The sequence below is a fragment of the Ornithorhynchus anatinus genome, chromosome X5 (assembly GCF_004115215.2).
Source record: "Ornithorhynchus anatinus isolate Pmale09 chromosome X5, mOrnAna1.pri.v4, whole genome shotgun sequence".
Classification (NCBI taxonomy): domain Eukaryota; kingdom Metazoa; phylum Chordata; class Mammalia; order Monotremata; family Ornithorhynchidae; genus Ornithorhynchus; species Ornithorhynchus anatinus.
Window position 1 is genome coordinate 24,623,431 of NC_041753.1, and position 16,887 is coordinate 24,640,317.

Genomic DNA, 16,887 nt, shown 5'->3' on the forward strand with positions numbered 1-16,887 from the left:
CTGTGCGCTTACTGCGCCGGTTTCCTCCCTGGGCCTCCAGCTCCTCTAGGTCACCTCCGACTCCTTTCGCCCGGCCTCCCCCCGGGCCTCGATCTCCCTCCCTCTCCACATAGGCCAGACCACCAGTCCCCCCATTCTTCAAACCATTACTAAGGTCGCAACCCCGCCAAGGGGCCTTCTCCCATTAAACCCTCTTTCCCCCCACCCCTGCATTCTCCCTTCTAATACTACTACTAATAATAATGTCGGTATTTATTAAGCGCTTACTCTGTGCCAAGCACTGTTCTAAGCGCCAGGATAGATACATGGTCATCAGGTGGTCCCATGTAGGGCTCACAGTCTTCATCCCCCTTTTACTGATGAGGTAACTGAGGCACAGAGAAGTTAAGTGACTTGCCCAAGGTCACACGGCTGACAGTCGTCGGAGCCGGGATTAGAACCCATGACCTCTGACTCCCAATCCCGGGCTCTTTCCACTGAACCACCTTCTGCATCGCCTACGCCCTTTGGATATTCGCTTTATATGCCTATCTGTAAACTATGCACTATGTGTACAGAAACGTGGTGGGTGGTTGTGAACGCAGATGGGGTAGTTAATAATAACAGCAATAAAGATAATAATAATAATAACTGTGGTGCTTGTTAAGCACTTAATATGTGCCAGACACTGTACTAAGCACTGGGATAGATACAAACAAATAGGGTTGGATAGGGCTGACAGTCAATATTTCCAGCCATTCAAGAAACGAACAATTTAAGCAAAAAGGCTTCAGGCAGTGGAATGGATGGTTAGCAAAGACCAGGTTTCCAATTGTGGCCGAGAGCTGAGAACCTCAGTTTGTGGAGCAGGGGATCGATTGACAGGGGGAGACACCGCCAGGATGAGCAGGGAGGCTGAGGCAGGGGACCACCATGTGCCTTATTGAAGGCACATCTCTTCCAAGAAGCCTTCCTTGATTAAGCCCCCCTTTCCTCTTCTCCCACTCCCTTCTGCCTCGTCCTGATTTGCTTCCATTATTCATCCCACCCTCCAGCCCCACAGCACTTATATCTGTAATTTTATTTATATTAATATCTGTCTTTCTAGACTGTAAGCCTGCTGTGGGCAGGGAATGTGTTTAGTTATATTGTACTCTCCAAAGCGCTTAGTGCAGTACTCTGCACACAGTGAACACAATAAATACGAATGAATGAACGGAATGAAGCGTGGCACCATGTGAACCTCCAGACAACTTCCTCTCCTCCTCATTACCCCCCATCCCCAGCACTCATGTCTCTGCTGAGTCAAAAGAAGCACAAACCTGGTGAGCTGGTGGTGTTGGCCACCACAGGGAGAATTGGTAGACATGTTCCCTGCCCATAATGAGCAAGAGTCTAGAGGACTGAGATCAAGAAGGGCTGGAATCTCTGCCAGGGGAAGACCTCAGGTGAAACCAACTGTAGAAATCCACAGGGCCTGTTGGGGAGGGCAATGACTGCTACCAAGTCAGAACCAGAAGGCTTTTTAAATGGCCTGCCTCGGCATTTTTGGGTAGCCCAGTGGGTCTCAGGGAATGAGAGGGAGATAGAGCCAACTGAAGGTTGGCAGAACTCCAGGGATCAGAAGTCATTGACTAGGGAAGCAGCACAGCCTTATGGAAAGAGCCCGGGGCCTGGGAGTCAGGGGACCTGGGTTCTAATCCCACCTCTGCCACTTGCTTGCTATTTGACCTTAGGCAAGTCACTTGATTTCTCTGGGCCTTGGTTTCCTCATGTGTAAAATGGGAATTCAATCTCTTTTCTCCTTTTTTTATGGTATCTGTGAAGCATTATGTGCCAGGCACTGTACCTGGGATAGATTCAAGCTAATCAGGTTCACACAATCCATGTCTCCCATGGGACTCACAGTCAATCCCCATTTTACAGATGAGGCAACCAAGGCACAGAGAAGTAGAGTGACTTACCCAAGGTCACACAGCAGACAGGTGGCACAGCCGGAACTAGAACCCAGGTCCTTCTGACTTCAAGGCCCGTGATCTATCCAGTAGGCCATGCTGCTTCCCCCTCCCAGACTGTGAGCCCCACGCAGGACAGAGACTATGTCCGACCTGATGAACCTGTATCTATATCAGTGCTTATTACAGTGCTTGGCACACAGTAAACTCTTAGTAAATACCACCCTTCTTCTTATTACCTGAAATTCCCAACCCCAGCATTGTAGTCCGATAGGAGACCCTGAAGCAGAGGGTCTTCCCTGACTTCTCAGGGTCAGAAGCCCCTCCGGTTGGGCCGAGGCCGGGTCAGGAAGGGCTAGTAGACTGTAAGCTCGTTGTGGGCAGGGACTGTTCTAGTGTACTCTCCCAAGTGCTTAAGACAGTGCTTTGCACACAGTAAGTCCTGAATACATATGATGGATTGGCAGTAGTGGGTGTTGGGGTCTCTGGGACCCTGGTGCAGTATCTGTGAGATGGGATGAAGGGAGGAGCTGCTCACTGCCACCCCCTAACACCAGGTGGGACTCGGGAAGGGAGCTCTGAATGCAGGACAGCTGTAGAAATGGTTTATTGTTGGTTTTTGCAGGCTCTAGTCTTTCCTTAGACAATCAAGGAATTTGGGGTTTCTCAGCAGCGACTCTTTCATCAAAAGAAAATACGCATCAACCATCTCCCTGAACATCTCTGGCCCCAAGGCCCTCGTGGGGAGTGGGGGTTGGGAGGATGCGGGGGGAGGGGGGGGGTGGAGGAGAGGGGAGACCCCTCAGACCCCTTCCCCAGACCTGCTTGGGAGCAAGAGGTGGGCAGGGCCTTTGTGCATGGAGTCACTGCTTGGGGCAGTGCTGGGGGATGTCCAGATGGGGTGTGGGTCCAGAACTAGTGAGAATATTGGGATACCACCCCAGCTGCAATGACAGGAGCTCCCCCTGTCCCCCAGAGCCTCAGGACCTGCTCTCTCTCCCTCTATGTTTCCCGACCCCAGAGACAGAGGTTATGCCCAGCTACCACCATCCAGTGGGGAGGGGGTCCGGATGCCACTGGCCCTTCCCTCTGAGCAACCAGCCCCAGGGTCCTGACTGGGAGGCCCTGGGACAGTACCTGGCTGGTGGGGAAGCAATTGACCCCAAGTCCCCTGGCCCACCCTGGGCTGGCCACTGGGCTGGCAACTGAGAGACAACCCCCTCCCCCCCCGCAACCCAGTCCTGGCTTCTGTGATTCTCCCTCCAATCTAGCCTCTACACCACCCCCATTAACTCCAATCCTGGGCTTTGTTGGACCCTAGCCTGTCTGCCTGTCTTCTCTTCCCCACTGGGATGATCCCCAAAATTTAAGGTACCAGCTGGGGAGAGGCTGCAGCCCCTGGAGACTTCAACCCCCTCCCCTGCACTGTAGCCCCTGAGAGAAGTCCATGACAAAGCCAAACTCAACCCATAGGGCTTCTCTCTCCACTCTCCAAAATACCTGGGTGGGGGGGTGGGGGGCAAAGTCAGCAACTCCCAGTCTGCCCTCTCCCTAAGGGACAGACAGTGCCTGGACTAAGTCTTCTCAAAGCTGAGGAAGTGTAGAATCTGATCCTGTCAGAGGAGAGGAAATCTCTCCCCCTGCTGTGGGCACTGGCACTTCCCACCCCAAACCCATTCCTGGCTAAGGCAGAGGGTGCTTGGTCTAGGTGTAAGGGAAATGCTGCCCCCACAGTTAGTGACCGGGCAGAGAGGACCCTGAGGAGGGGACCAGCCAGGCAGGTAGGAGGGCCCAGAGCTGGAGACTGAAGGCGGAAAGAGAGGTGAGAGGAAAACCCCAGATCTGCAGCAGGGCGCAGACCTCTGGAGCCAAAAGGTCTGTCTCTTGGGGGCAGAGGGTCAGGGCTTTCTCCAGCAGGCTGGCCCCGCTCCAGCAAGCTGGCCCACACTGGCACACACCCAGATCTGTCTGTTCATCTGTGCCTCAGGTACCAGGTTTGTGCCAACCTTGGCGTGGTTGAAGCCTGACCAGTGCAGCCATGACGGCCCTAACTAAGGAAGCCCAACTCCTGGCCAGAGTTGGGGAGGTGGTTGTTCTGCTGGGCCTGGAAACTTCTGGCCGTGGGACTTTAACAATTTGGGGTGAACTTCAGCTCATACCTGCTCTAGGGAAAGTGGGACCCTGACTTCGGTACTGGGGAAGGAGGGTGGCAGGGGAAGGGAAGAATCCCGGGGTCCAACCCCCAAGCGGCCCAAGCCGCTCCAGGTTGACAACCGGTATGGCCGCAGGCGTGGTGGCCTGATGGCCAGATCCCTGCGGGCCTGGAAGCCCAGGCCTTTGAGGGTCCAGGGGTCCAGTGGAATCCCAGGGACCTGCAGGGCCGGCCAGGGCTGGGTTTCCCCACCTGGCAGTACCCACAACTCTCAGAGGAGCCATGCCCAGGCTGGAGGCAGGAAGACCCTGGGGGCCAGGGAGGCCAGGGTACTGCTAAACTGGGCCGGCACATGTTCATGCCTAGTGCTCTGCATCCATGGCATCTAGGTACTTGGCTTCGATGATTCTGGGCAGCAGATTGTACCTGGGGGAGACACAGACAGTTGAGGGGGAGTCGCAGGTGGGGTGGCAGAGCTGAGGGGGGAGACCGACAGTTAAGGGAGACCCATTTGGGAGGGGGAGACCCTGCTGAACCCCGCTGTTCCCCCCGATAACAATAATAATGGTATTTGTTAAGCGCTTACTATATGCAGGCACTGTACTAAGCGCTGGGGTGGGTACAAGCAAATTGGGTTGGACACAGTCCCTGTCCCACGTGGGGCTCACAGTCTCAATCCCCACTTTACAGATGAGGCAACTGAGGCCCAGAGAAGTGAAGTGACTTGCCCAAGTTCACATAGCCGACAAGTGGCGGAGCTGGGATTAGAACCCATGACCTTCTGACTCGGAGGCCCTGGCCCTCTCCACTGTGCCATGCTGCTTCTGATAAGGCCGGGGGGTAGGGGGAGCCCCTGGAGGTTTTCAAACATCATCAACAAGGCTCCATCTTCCTCTAGACTGTAGGCTCATTGTGGGCAGGGAATGTCTGCCATATTGTAATACTGTACTCTTCCAGGCACTTAGAATAGTGCTCTGCACTCAGTAAATGCTCAATAAATACAATTGACCGACTGTGGGCCCGAATTCCCAATTCCAGTCTGACCTCATTCATTCATTCATTCATTCATTCATTCATTCATTCATTCATTCATTCATTCATTCATTCGTATTTATTGAGCACTTACTGTGTGCAGAGCAGCCTATGTTTCCCATACAGTCTCTAGACTGTAAGCTTGTTGTGGGCTGGGAATGTGTCTGTTTATTGTTCTATGGTACTCTCCAAGCGCTTTGTACAGTGCTCTGCACATAATAAGTGCTCAATAAATAAGATTGAATAAATGACTGACTGAAAGCGATAGGCCCAAAGACTCCCCCTACCATGGGGGCAGATCGGAGGGTGTCCCGGGAAGGCAGAAGAGGTCGGGGCGGGCACCTGAAGGGGATCGTGGCGATCATGATTAGGGGGAAGATCATCTTCATGTAGGGCAGCGGAGACATGCCGAACACACAGAGGAGCAGCAGCTGGAGCACCTGCAGCCTGGTGAAGTAGTGGATGGTTCGCTGGGCCACCCGCCGGATGTAATGGGTCTGGGGGTAGGCCCTCTGCGGAGAGAGAGTGGGGGGCCACCAGGTGGGCACGAGTCGGGCTTACCAGACCTCAGCCCGGCCCCAGGGGCGGGGGCTCATGGGGATTGCGGTCACCATCCCCCTCCACCACCCAACAAGGCCAGGGCTGAGGGGACCGGGAGACGGGGGTGAGAGGGAGCTGGGCACCTGTTCGTTGAGCAGGAGGGTGACCCGCTCGAACCTCTGGTTGCTGTCGATGGAGGTGAGGGCGATGTAGAGCAACAGGCCATAGAGCACGGACTTTGGGATCCACTGCAGCGGGAAGGGCAGCAGCAGGAGGGACAACCCCACAAAGACGTTGGTCACCAGGGTGGTCAGTCGAGTTTCCTTCACACTCGCAATTCTGGGGAAAGGGGCAGGGAGGTCTGGCCTGGCCAATCCATCTTCATCTTCACAGCCCTCCTCAAATCTGACAGTGTCTTTCTCCTACTTCAAAGCCTTCCTGAAGGCCCATCTCCTCCAAGAGACTTTGCCTGACTGAGCCCCCCTTTCCTCTTCTTCCACTCCCTTCTGCATCACCCCGACTTGCTCCCTTGATTCAACCCCCCTCCCAGTCCCACAGCACTTATGTCTAGATCTGCCATTTATTGATTTCTGCTAATGTCTGTTTCCCCCTCTAGACCTTAAGTTCTTTGTGGGTAAGGAATGTGCCTGCTATATTGTTCTATTGTAATCTCCCAAGCGCTTAGTACAGTGCTCTACACCCAGTAAGCGCTGAATAAATATGATTGAATGAATGAATGAAATGAATGAAGGGGCTGTTGCCCCGTAACTCTCCCCCGCCAATCCACTTGCCCAGGCCTCGTCGGGGAGGCTGGTGCTGGGGTAGAGAGGGGCTGAGGGTAGGGATAAGGGTTGGGGGAGGGATGGGGGCGCTCACGTCTCATAGATGTGCCCGTTCTCCACATGTTCCTCCACGAAGGCCAGGGCTTGGACATGCATGGGGGAGTGAGGGTAGGTGGCGTGGATCCAGGGCAGACCATACAGGGACAGCCCCGTGTTGATCAGAGCCACCAGCACCAGCTCCCAGTGGTAGGCTGTGCCCTTCACCAACCTGTGGTATGGACCACAGACATCCAGGGACCCCCAAAACACACTCACAGAAACACACACACACAAACATACACATACATCCGCTCTACAAGCCATGCATGAAGCAGTCGGAGAAGCAGCGTGGTTCAGTGGAAAGGGCACGGGCTTGGAGTCAGAGATCATGGGTTCGAATCCCAGCTCTGCCATTTGTCAGCTGTGTGACCGTGGGCAAGTCACTTAACTTCTCTGTGCCTCAGTTACCTCATCTGTAAAATGAGGATTAAGACTGTGAGCCCCACGTGGGACAACCTGATTCCCTTGTGTCTACCCCAGTGCTTAGAACGGTGTTCTGCACATAGTAAGCGTTTAACAAATACCAACATTATTATTATTATTATTAGTGACAAGAGCCCAGCCCTGGGAATCAGAGGACCTGGGTTCTAATCCAGGCTCTTCCTCCCTGTGTCTGCTGGGTGGTCTTGGGCAAGTCCCTTCACCTCTTTGGGCTTCAGTTACCTCATCTGTAAAATGGGGATTAAATCCTACTCCCCCCTACTTAGACCGTGAGTCCCCTGTGGGGTGGGGGCTCTTTCCAACATGATTACCTTCTAAGTGCCCCAGCACTTGGAACTGTGCTTGGCAGATAGAAACCTATACTTAACACCTTAATACCTATACTCATACTAATATCACCAATAATTATGATAATACAAGGAGGGACTGAGCTGAACCCCACTCTCCCTTACTAAATGAGGAGGCACATCAGATGGGGAGAGTGCTGCCCCAGGGTCCCATGGTCTCTGCCTCTGAGGCTTACTCCCCAACTTATTTTATTTTTTTAATGGTATTTGTTAGGCACTTACTATGTGCCAGACACCATACTAAGTGCTGGATTACATACAACATTGTCAGGTTGGAAAGAGTCCCTATCCCACATGGGGCGAAGTCTTAATCCCTATTTTATAGATGAGGTAACTGAGGCATAAAGAAGTGGCGGGACTCACCCAAGGTCACACAGCAGACAAGTGGGGGAGCCGGGATTGGAGCCCAGGTCCTTCTGACTCCCAGGCCCTCTCCACTAGGCCATACTGCTTCTCTAGGCCTGGGGACCCCAGTCCCTGGCACTGCCTCCTCCCGCTGGAGCCGCCTCTGACTCAATCCAAAAAATGAGGCGGAGGGAAGTCAGGGCCGGCCTGGTCAGGGGAGCAGGTGGGGGAGGCCGTACTTGTTCTCGGAGGCGTTGGCCAGCAATGCCACGATGGTCTGCTCAATGAAGAAGAGCATGGACAGCAAGAAGCCCAGGCCCATAGCACTCAGGGCCGCACCGGTGGACAGCAGGTGCATCAGTACCAGCTCAATCAGGTAGGCTCTCGCTGGGGTTGTAGCTGAACTTGGACACTATCGGGGGTGGAGAGGGGCCGTGAGGAGCCCACCCCCTTCCCAGCCTGGTTCTTTCCCCATCCCCTTCCTGGCTCTTGCCTCCCCCACTCCCTCATGCTCCAGGTCCTCTTGCTCTAGTGCCAGGGGAAGGGGCAAGTACCACAGCCAGGTTGGTGCACTGAGAAGAACAACTGTCGCTGTGTTGCCCTCCCCTCTTCCCACCTGGACTGAGCCAGAGGGTCCCCCCGCCAACCGTGCCGGCCCCCACGCTTCCTCCCGAGGCCACTCACGTCAGCCGGCAATGTGGTTCCTGCCTCAATCATCGGGGCGAAGGAAATCCTGATCTGCATGGCCAGGCCCCATCCAGACACTCTCACTTCTCGCCACCCCCGTCTGCCGGACATCTGCAGCACGGCTGGGATGACCGATCCGGCCCAGCTCAGACTCAGGCTGGGGCCCAGAAGGTGGGCCCCGAACCCGGGCAGCTGGGGAAGAGGCCTCAGCTTGGCAGAGATGCCCTTGGCCAGGGCGGGGTGGGTGGGCAATACCACAGGGCACCCCTAGGGCGCACTCTCTATCTCCTGGAAAAAATAGGAGCCCACGAGGGACAAGGTGAGCACTGAGATGGGCAGTGCACAGTTGGACAGGATCTCCTGAACTTGGGAGTGCAGGTAGCGGCTGCCGAGGGCAAGCACACCGGGAACGTTTTCCTTCCGAAGCTGAGCACTACGTCTACCGGGGAGCCAGCCTGGATTGACCCTCAGCCTGACTTGTATGTGTGTGTGTGTGTGTGTGTGTAACCCTGCCTGTAACACTGTAACCCTGCTCTCTGAGATTGTGTGTGTGTGTGGGTGTGGGTGTGGGTGAATGTCCTTACTTACCCATCAGACCTTGAAGGCAGAGACTGTATCTCCTCCCTCTGCCTCTCCCCCAACATCCAAGTGTGTGTGGGAGGGACTGGGGGCAGGGGAGGGGCCTTCCCCACATGCAGACCATCCGCCCTCCATCCCCTCCAATCCTTCCCTTGCTCCTGGGCCCCATGCACTGCCTGGCTGGGACCGGGTCAGCCGCCGCGGGCCTTCCTCCCGCTCACCTCTTCTTGAATTGGTAGAGGGTAGGGCCCAGCCCTAGGTCCCCAGCATAAGCATGAGGCTCAGCATGGCTGTCTCCCGCCTGTAGTGCCCCAGCTCGTGCCCGCCGGTCTGGTTCTGAGGGCACAGTGAGCCGCCAACTGACGAGTTCACCAGGAGGGTCTTGTTGAGGTCGAGGCCGGGAAGGCCATGGGTTGCTGCTGTTAGCTGGAGGTTGCTTGCCAAGGGCTTGCCATAGTAGTATTTCCTGAAAACTAATGGGATTTGTCAAGCAAACAGCCACACATCCTATCACGGCCTGGTCCATGGACTCTGTCTTTGAACTGGGTGCAGATGGTCCTCCTGGACCCTCGCCCTCGCAGTCGGGGGGTTGACTGTCTGGCCCCCCTCCCTCCATCCCCGACTCTCCGGCGACCGGTGGGCTAGGCCTTGGGTCTGGCCCATTTGGTGCCCGGCTTCCCAATGGAGTGCGTTCCGTGTGCTCACTCTCCACCCCGATGAGAGAATATCCTGCTGCTTGTTGGTTCTAGACCTAGTACTATCTAGCTACGACTGGGGGTCCCCATCTTGCTGGGGTTGGTTGGGGAAAAACAATGCTAGGTCCCCGTCTTCACACCCTTCCTGGATCTGTAAACTCTACTTTTATGCTCTCTCAGGCTGCAGAATCCTGGCCCCTTCAGGTCATCTCTCTGTCTACTCACCTGGTCACTCTGGCTGCCCTTTCTGTCCCATCTTCTGGTTGCCTTAGACATAGTCACCAAAATTGTATGCAGAGGCTCGGGGGTGGTCACCCAGTGGTTTTATAGAACAGCTTCCAGAGATACACAGACATGTACAGCCACACGAGTGTGCCCGCGTGCACATAGACATGAATACACCCTCATGATCACACAGCACAAATAATCAATCACTCTGGTATTTATTGAGCCCTCACTATGTGCAAAGCACTATACTAAGTGATTAGGAGAGAATAATAAAATAACTAGAGAAGCAGCATGGCTCAGTGGAAAGAGCTCGGGCTTGGGAGTCAGAAGTCTTGGATTGTCAGAAGTCTTGGATTCTAATCCCAGCTCCACCACTTGTCAGCTGTTTGGGAAAATCACTTAACTTCTCTGTGTCTCAGTTGCCTCATCTGTAAAATGGGGATTAAGACTGTGAGCCCCCCGTGGGACAACCTGATTACTTTGTATCTTCCCCTGCACTTAGAACAGTGCTTGGCATATAGTAAGTGCTTAACAAATACCATCATTACTTATTATTATTAAGTAGACATGATCCCTGCCCTCAGGGAGCTCAAATTCTAGTGAGGGATACAGGCATTGCAATGAACTGCAGGTAGGAGAAGCAATCGAATAGAAGTCAGATTCTCAACACACACACACACACACAAACGCCCATGTACACATACACAAACACACACACACTCTCTCTGTCTCTCACTCACTCACATTCCCTGAGCAGCGTGGCTCAGTGGAAAGAGAGGTCATGGGTTCGAATCCCGGCTCGGCCACTTGTCAGCTGTGTGACTTTGGGCAAGTCACTTAACTTCTCGGTGCCTCAGTTACCTCATCTGTAAAATGGGGATTAAGACTGTGAGCCCCACGTGGGACAAACTGATTCCCCTGTGTCTACCCCAGCGCTTAGAACAGTGCTCGGCACATAGTAAGCACTTAACAAATACCAACATTATTATTATTATACCCCAACCTCCACAGTGCAAATGGGTTCATTGCTAAGGACTCAATGAGCCAGGCAGGTCCTCAAATCTCCATGTCTCTGAGGGCCCTGAACCCCATATTCATGATGTCAAACCCAGTGGGCCCATCTGGGTGCCCCCTCAGCCTGGCCCCGGCAGGAACCCAGTTCTGCCTGGGACTCCGTATATGGAATCAGGGAGAGAAGGGAAGCCGGGTGGGAGGGGGAGACCTTCACTGCCTTTCTCTGGCCCAGCTGGATCAGGGCTGGGGAGGGGGCCGGAGTGGGGCTGAAGCAGATTTGGGTATCAAAGATGGGGCGGAGTTGAGTGCCTTCGGTTTGAGTCAGATGACTTTCCTGGCCTTGACCACATTCCCCTCGATAATAATAATGATGATAATTGTGGTATTTGTTAAGTGTTTACAATGTGCCAGACTCTGTATTAAGCGCTGGGGTGGAAGCAAGCAAATCGGGTTGGACCCAGTCGCTGTCCCAGGTGGGGCTCACGGTCTCAATCCCCATTTTACAGATGACGTACCTGAGACCCAGAGAAGGGACTCGAGCCTGGTCACCCAGCAGATCGGTGGCGGAGGCAGGATTAGAACACATGACCTTCTGACTCCCAGGCTCTTGTTCTAGACACTATGCCATGCTGTTTTTATGCCAGCCAGAGCTAGAGGCTGGGAGGGGGCCTGGAACCTGGAACCTGGAATGGGAAGGGTTCAGGGACAAAGGCTGGGGTGTCCATCCTGGAAGGGAAAGGCCGGGGGGCCAAACCTGAAATGAAAAGGGTTTGGGGCCAGGCCTGGAAGGCAAAGGTGGGGCGAACAAACCTGGAAAGAAAAGGGTTTGGTGCCAGGCCTGGGAGGCAAAGGCAGGGTGGGCCAAACCTGGAACGAGAAGGGTTCAGTGCCAGGCCTGGGAGGCAAAGGCAGTGGAAACAAATCTGGAAAGAGAAGGGTTCAGGGCCAGGCCTGGAAGGCAAAGGCGGTGGGGGGCCCAACCTGGAATGAGAAGACTTGGGGGCCAGACCGGGAAGGCAAAGGCTGGGGGGCCAAACATGGAACACGAATGCTTCAGGGCCAGGCCAGGAAAGCAAAGACTTGGGGGGCCAATCCTGGAATGAGAAGCCTTTGGGGCCAGGCTGGGAAGGCAAAGGCATGGGGGCCAAATCTGGAACGAGAAGGGTTCAGCGCCAGGCCTGGAAGGCAAAGGCTGGTGGGCCAAACCTGGACCGAGAAGGGTTCAGCGCCAGGCCTGGAAGGCAAAGACTGGTGGGCCAAACCTGGAACGAGAAGGGTTCAGGGCAGGGCCTGTAAGGAAAAGGCCGGGGGGGGTCCATCCTGGAAAGGAAAGGTGGTGGGGCCAAACCTGGAACGAGAAGATTTCGGAACCAGGCCTGGAAGGCAAAGGCGGGGCATCCCAACCTTGAACAAGAAAGGTTCGGGGCCAGGCCTGGAAGGAAAAGGGAGAGGTGGGTCCAACCTGGAAGGCAAAAGTGGTGGGGTCCAACCTGGAATGAGAAGGGGTTGGGGTCAGGCCTGGATGACAAAGGCAGGGGGCCAAACCTGGAACATGAAGTGTTCAGGGCCAGGCCTGTAAGGAAAAGGCACTGGGGGAGGTCCAAGCTGGAAGGCAAAGCTGGGGGCCCAACCTGGAATGAGAAGTGTTCGGGGCCAGGCCTGGAAGGCAATGAGCGGGAGAGCCCAACCTGGAATGAGAAGGGTTCGGGGCCAGGCATGGAAGGCAAAGGGGAGGTGTCCAACCTGGAAGGCAAAGGCGGGGAGGCCAAACCTGAAATGAGAAGGGTTCAGAGCCAGGCCTGGAAGGCAAAGGCTGGTGCGGGGGGCGGGGGGGGGGCGGGAATGGGACACCTGGAACAAGAAAGGTCCAGGGCCAGGCCTGGAATCAAAGGGGTGGGGGCAACCTGGAATGAGAACCCTTTGGGGCCAGGTCGGTAAGGCAAAGGCTGGGGGGTCCAACCTGGAATGAGAAGGGTGCGGGGCCAGGCCTGGAAGGCAAAGGTGGGGGGAGGGGGGTCCAACCTCGAAGGCAGAGGCCAGGGGGGCCCAATCTGGAATGAGAAGGGTTCGGGGCCAGGCCTGGAAGGCAATGGCAGGGTGGGCCAAACCTGGAATGAGAAGGGTTCGGGGCCAGGCCTGGAATCAAAGGTGCGGGGGGTGTCCCAACCTGGAACGAGAAGTCTTCGGAGCTAGGTTGGGAAGGCAAAGGCTGGGGGGCAAACCTGGAACACGAAGTCTTCGGGGCCAGGCCGGGAAGTCAAAGGCTGGGGGGCCAAACCAGGAAAGAGAAGAGTTCGGGGCCCAGGCCTGGAAGGCAAAGGTGGGGAGGGGGGCCAACCTGCAAGGCAAAGACGGGCGGGCCCAACCTGGAACGCAAAGGTCTCGGGACCAGGCCAGGATGGCATAGGTTAGACAAGATGTAAAGTTTAGGTTAGGGGATACACTAGGGAAAGGGATAGGCTGGGGGAAAGCATAGGCCATGGGAAAAGTTTAAGTTGGAGAATAAGTTATGCTAGGGGACAAGGTTAAGCCAGGGCTAAAGGTTAGGCCATGGGAAAGGTAAGCCTTCGGGAAAAGGTTATCCTAGGTGTAAAGTTTAGGTTAGTGGAAAATCAGGTTAGGCTAGGTGTAAAGGTTAGGTTCAGGAAAAAGCTTAGGCTAAGGGATAGGTTTAGGCTAAGGGAAAAGGTTAGGTGAGGGGAAAAGGTTAGGCCGGAGAAAAGGTTAGGCCGGGAAAAAGCTTAGGTCATGGAAAAGATTAGGCTAGGGGAAAAGGTTAGGCTAGGGGAATAGGTTAGGCTGGGGAAAAAGTTAGGGCAGGGAAAGGTTTAGGGCAGGGAAAAATATTACATCAGGGAAAATGTTAGGCTAGGGCAAAAGGTTAGGCGAGGGGAAAGGTCAGGCGAGGGGGAAGGTTAGGCTATGGGAAAAGATTACACAAAGATGTAAAGTTTATGTTAGGGGAAAGGTTAGGCTAGGGAAAAGGACAGGCCAGGGAAAAGGTTGGGACATGGGAAAAGTTTAAGTCAGGGAATAGGTTATGCTAGGGGAAAAGGTTAGGCCAGGGGGAAAGGTTAGGCCAGGGGAAAGGTAAACCTTTGGGAAATGGTTAGGCTAGGTGTAAAGGTTAGGCTAGGGGAAGAGGTTAGGCTAGGGGAAAAGGTTAGGCTAGGGGAAAAGGTTAGGCTAGGGCAAAAGGTTAGGCTAGGGGAAAAGGCTAGGGTCAGGGAAAAGCTTAGGCCAGGGGAAAAGGTTAGGCTGGAAAAAAGGTTAGGGTAAGGGGAAAGGTTAGTTTCGGGGATATGCTTAGGCTAGGGGAAAAGGTTAGGCTAGATATAAAGTTTTGATTAGGGGAAAAGTTAAGGCTAATAAAAAGGGTTAGGGTAGGTGAAAGGCTATGTTAGGGGGAAAGGTTTAGCTAGGGGAAAAGATTAGGCCATGGGATAAGTTTAAGCTGGGAAAAAGGTTATGTTAGGGGAAAAGGATAGCCTAGGGGAAAAGGTTAGGCTAGGAGAAACATTAGGATAGGGGCTAGGTTGGGCTTGGTGTAAAGGTTAGGTTAGGTGAAAACCTTAGGGTAGGGAAAAGGTTAGGGTAGGGGAAAACATTAGGCTAGGGGAATAGGTTAGGCTAGCTGAAAAGTTTAGGCCGGGGAAAAGCTTAGGCCAGGGGAAAAGTTTAGTCCAGAGGAAAAGGTCAGGCAAGGGAAAAATGTTAGGCTAGGGAGAATGTTAGGCCAGGGAGAAGGTTAGGCTGGGGTAAGGTTAGACTATGAGATAGTTTAGGCAAGGTGTAAAGTTTAAGTTAGGGGAAAAGATTAGGCTAAGGGAAAGTGTTAGGCCAGGGGAAAAGGATAGGCCATTAGAAAAGGTTAGGCAAGGGGAAAGATTGACTAGGGAACGGTTAGGCTAGGGGTAAACATTAGGCTGGGGGAAAAGATTAGGTTAAGGGAAAAGGTTAGGCAAGGTGAAAATTTTAGGTTAGGGGAAAAGGTTAGGCTAAGGGAAATGTTTAGGCTAGGGGAAAAGGTTAGGCCAGGGAAGAGGTTAGGCTATGGAAAATGGATAAATCAGGGGAAAAGATTAGGCCAGAGGAAAGATTAGGCAAGGGAAAGGTTAGGCTATGGGGAAAATGTTAGGCTAGGGGGAAACGGTTAGGCTAGGGGGAAAAGATTAGGCTAGGGGGAAAAAGTCAGGCCAGAGAAAAGCTTAGGCCAGGGGAAAAGGTTAGGCCAGGGGAAAAGGTTAGACCAGGGAAAAGGTTAGGCCAAGGAAAAAGGTTAAGTTAGGGATAAAGGATAGTTTAGGGGAAATATTAGGTTGGGGAAAACATTAGGCTAGGGGAAAAGGTTAGGCAGGGTGAAAAGTTTAAGTTAGGGGAATAGGTTAGGCCAGGGAACAGGTTAAGCTATGGAAAATGGATAGGCCAGGTGAAAGGGTTAGGCCAGGGGAAAGATTAAGCAAGGGAAATGTTAGGCTAGGGGGAAAAGTTTAGGCACGGGGAAAAGTTTAGGCCAGGGGAAACGGTTAAGCTAGGGGTAAAGGATAGGCTAGGGGAAATATTAGGTTGGGGAAAACATTAGGCTAGGGAAAAAGGTTAGGCAGGGTGAAAAGTTTAGGTTAGGGGAAAAGGTTAGGCCAGGGATAAGGTTAGGCTAGGGGATAAGGTTAGTCCAGGGGAAAAGGTTAGGTCAGGAAAAAGGTTAGGCCAGGGGAAAAGTTAAGGCTAGGAGAAAAGGCTAGGCTGGGGGAAAACGTTAGGCTAGGTGAAGATGATAGGCTATGAGAAATGGTTAAGCCAAGGGAAAAAGCTAGGCCAGGGTAAAGGGGTAGGCCACAGGCAAAGGTTAGAAACCAGGGGAAAGGACAGGCCAAGGGAAAAAGTTAGGCTAGGGAAAAGGTTAGGCTTTGGGAAAAGGTTTGACCAGGTTAGGCTAGGTTAGGCTAGGGAAAGACGTTAGGCAAAGAGAAAAGTTTAGGCTAGGGGAATAGGTTAGGATAGGGGAAAGGGTTAGGCCAGGGTAAAATATTAGGCCATGGGAAAAGGTTAGGCTATGGGAAATGGTTAGGCAATGGGATAAGGTTAGGCTGGGGAAACAGTAAGCTAGGGAAAATGTTAGGCTAGGGGAAAAGGTTAGGATACAAAAAAGGGTTAGGCCGGGGTAAAGCTTAGGCCAGGGGAAAAGATTAGGCCAATGGAGAGATTAGGCAAGGGAAGGGTTGGGCTAAGGGAAAACATTAGGTTTAGGTAAAACGTTAGGGTAGGGGAAAAGGTTATTTCTCTCCATACCTAGATCCCTTTTGATAAGCTTAACTTCCGCTAGTCTCAAAGGACATTTGGTACCTGGATGGAGTCATACACAAACACAAGATTGGGCCCCATCAGAATAACTCCTGTGTCCCTCTGAGTCCAGTGCAAAATCTCTAATGTTCATTCTGGAAAGAAAAAGAAAAAGAAAGTGGACCCAAGGCAGAAGTAAGCTTCAAGTACTTGGATTCGATTACTTGAGGAGGTCAGAATGATGCTATAAACTGTAAGCTTCCATTTATATAATTATGAACATGATAGTGTAGTGTCGAAACAATCCAGTTATTATTAATAATAATAATTGTGGTATTTGTTAAGCGCTTACTATGTGCAGAGCTCTGTTCTAAGCGCTGGGGTAGATACAGGGTAATTCGACTGTCCCATGTGGGGCTCAAGCCCATGCTCTATCCACTTGGCCACATTGCTTCTTTAAACACTCAGTCTCTCTGCTTCACGACCAGCCTTTTTTCCTCTGGCCAGCAACGCCCTCCCCCTTCATATCTGACAGACCACCCCTCTCCCTACCTTCAAAGACCTAAAAATCACAGATGTCTTCCCTGTCAGTCCTCATTTCCTGTATTCGCCCTCCCTTCTGTGTCACTTTTGCATTTGGATCTGTTCTCCTCAAGCACTTGATCTCCAACCCACTCCCAGCCCCACAGCAGTTATGTACACATCCTTCCATTCTGCCATTTTTCCTGTCTG

The 16,887-nt window shown here is 53.2% G+C and overlaps 1 protein-coding gene across 1 annotated transcript in view; it reads right to left on the bottom strand.

The window, feature by feature from the left end:
- Nucleotides 1-4,445: 4,445 nt before the first annotated feature.
- LOC100093001 (sodium bicarbonate transporter-like protein 11) overlaps nt 4,446-16,887 on the bottom strand; it is a 48,394-nt gene continuing 35,952 nt past the window's right edge. Inside the window, 9 exon segments of the mRNA XM_029054653.1 lie at nt 4,446-4,512; nt 5,461-5,630; nt 5,802-5,997; nt 6,535-6,708; nt 7,912-8,048; nt 8,050-8,084; nt 8,638-8,744; nt 9,160-9,196; nt 9,199-9,404. Coding sequence (XP_028910486.1) covers nt 4,449-4,512; nt 5,461-5,630; nt 5,802-5,997; nt 6,535-6,708; nt 7,912-8,048; nt 8,050-8,084; nt 8,638-8,744; nt 9,160-9,196; nt 9,199-9,404 — 1,126 coding nt within the window. The 3' untranslated portion in view covers nt 4,446-4,448.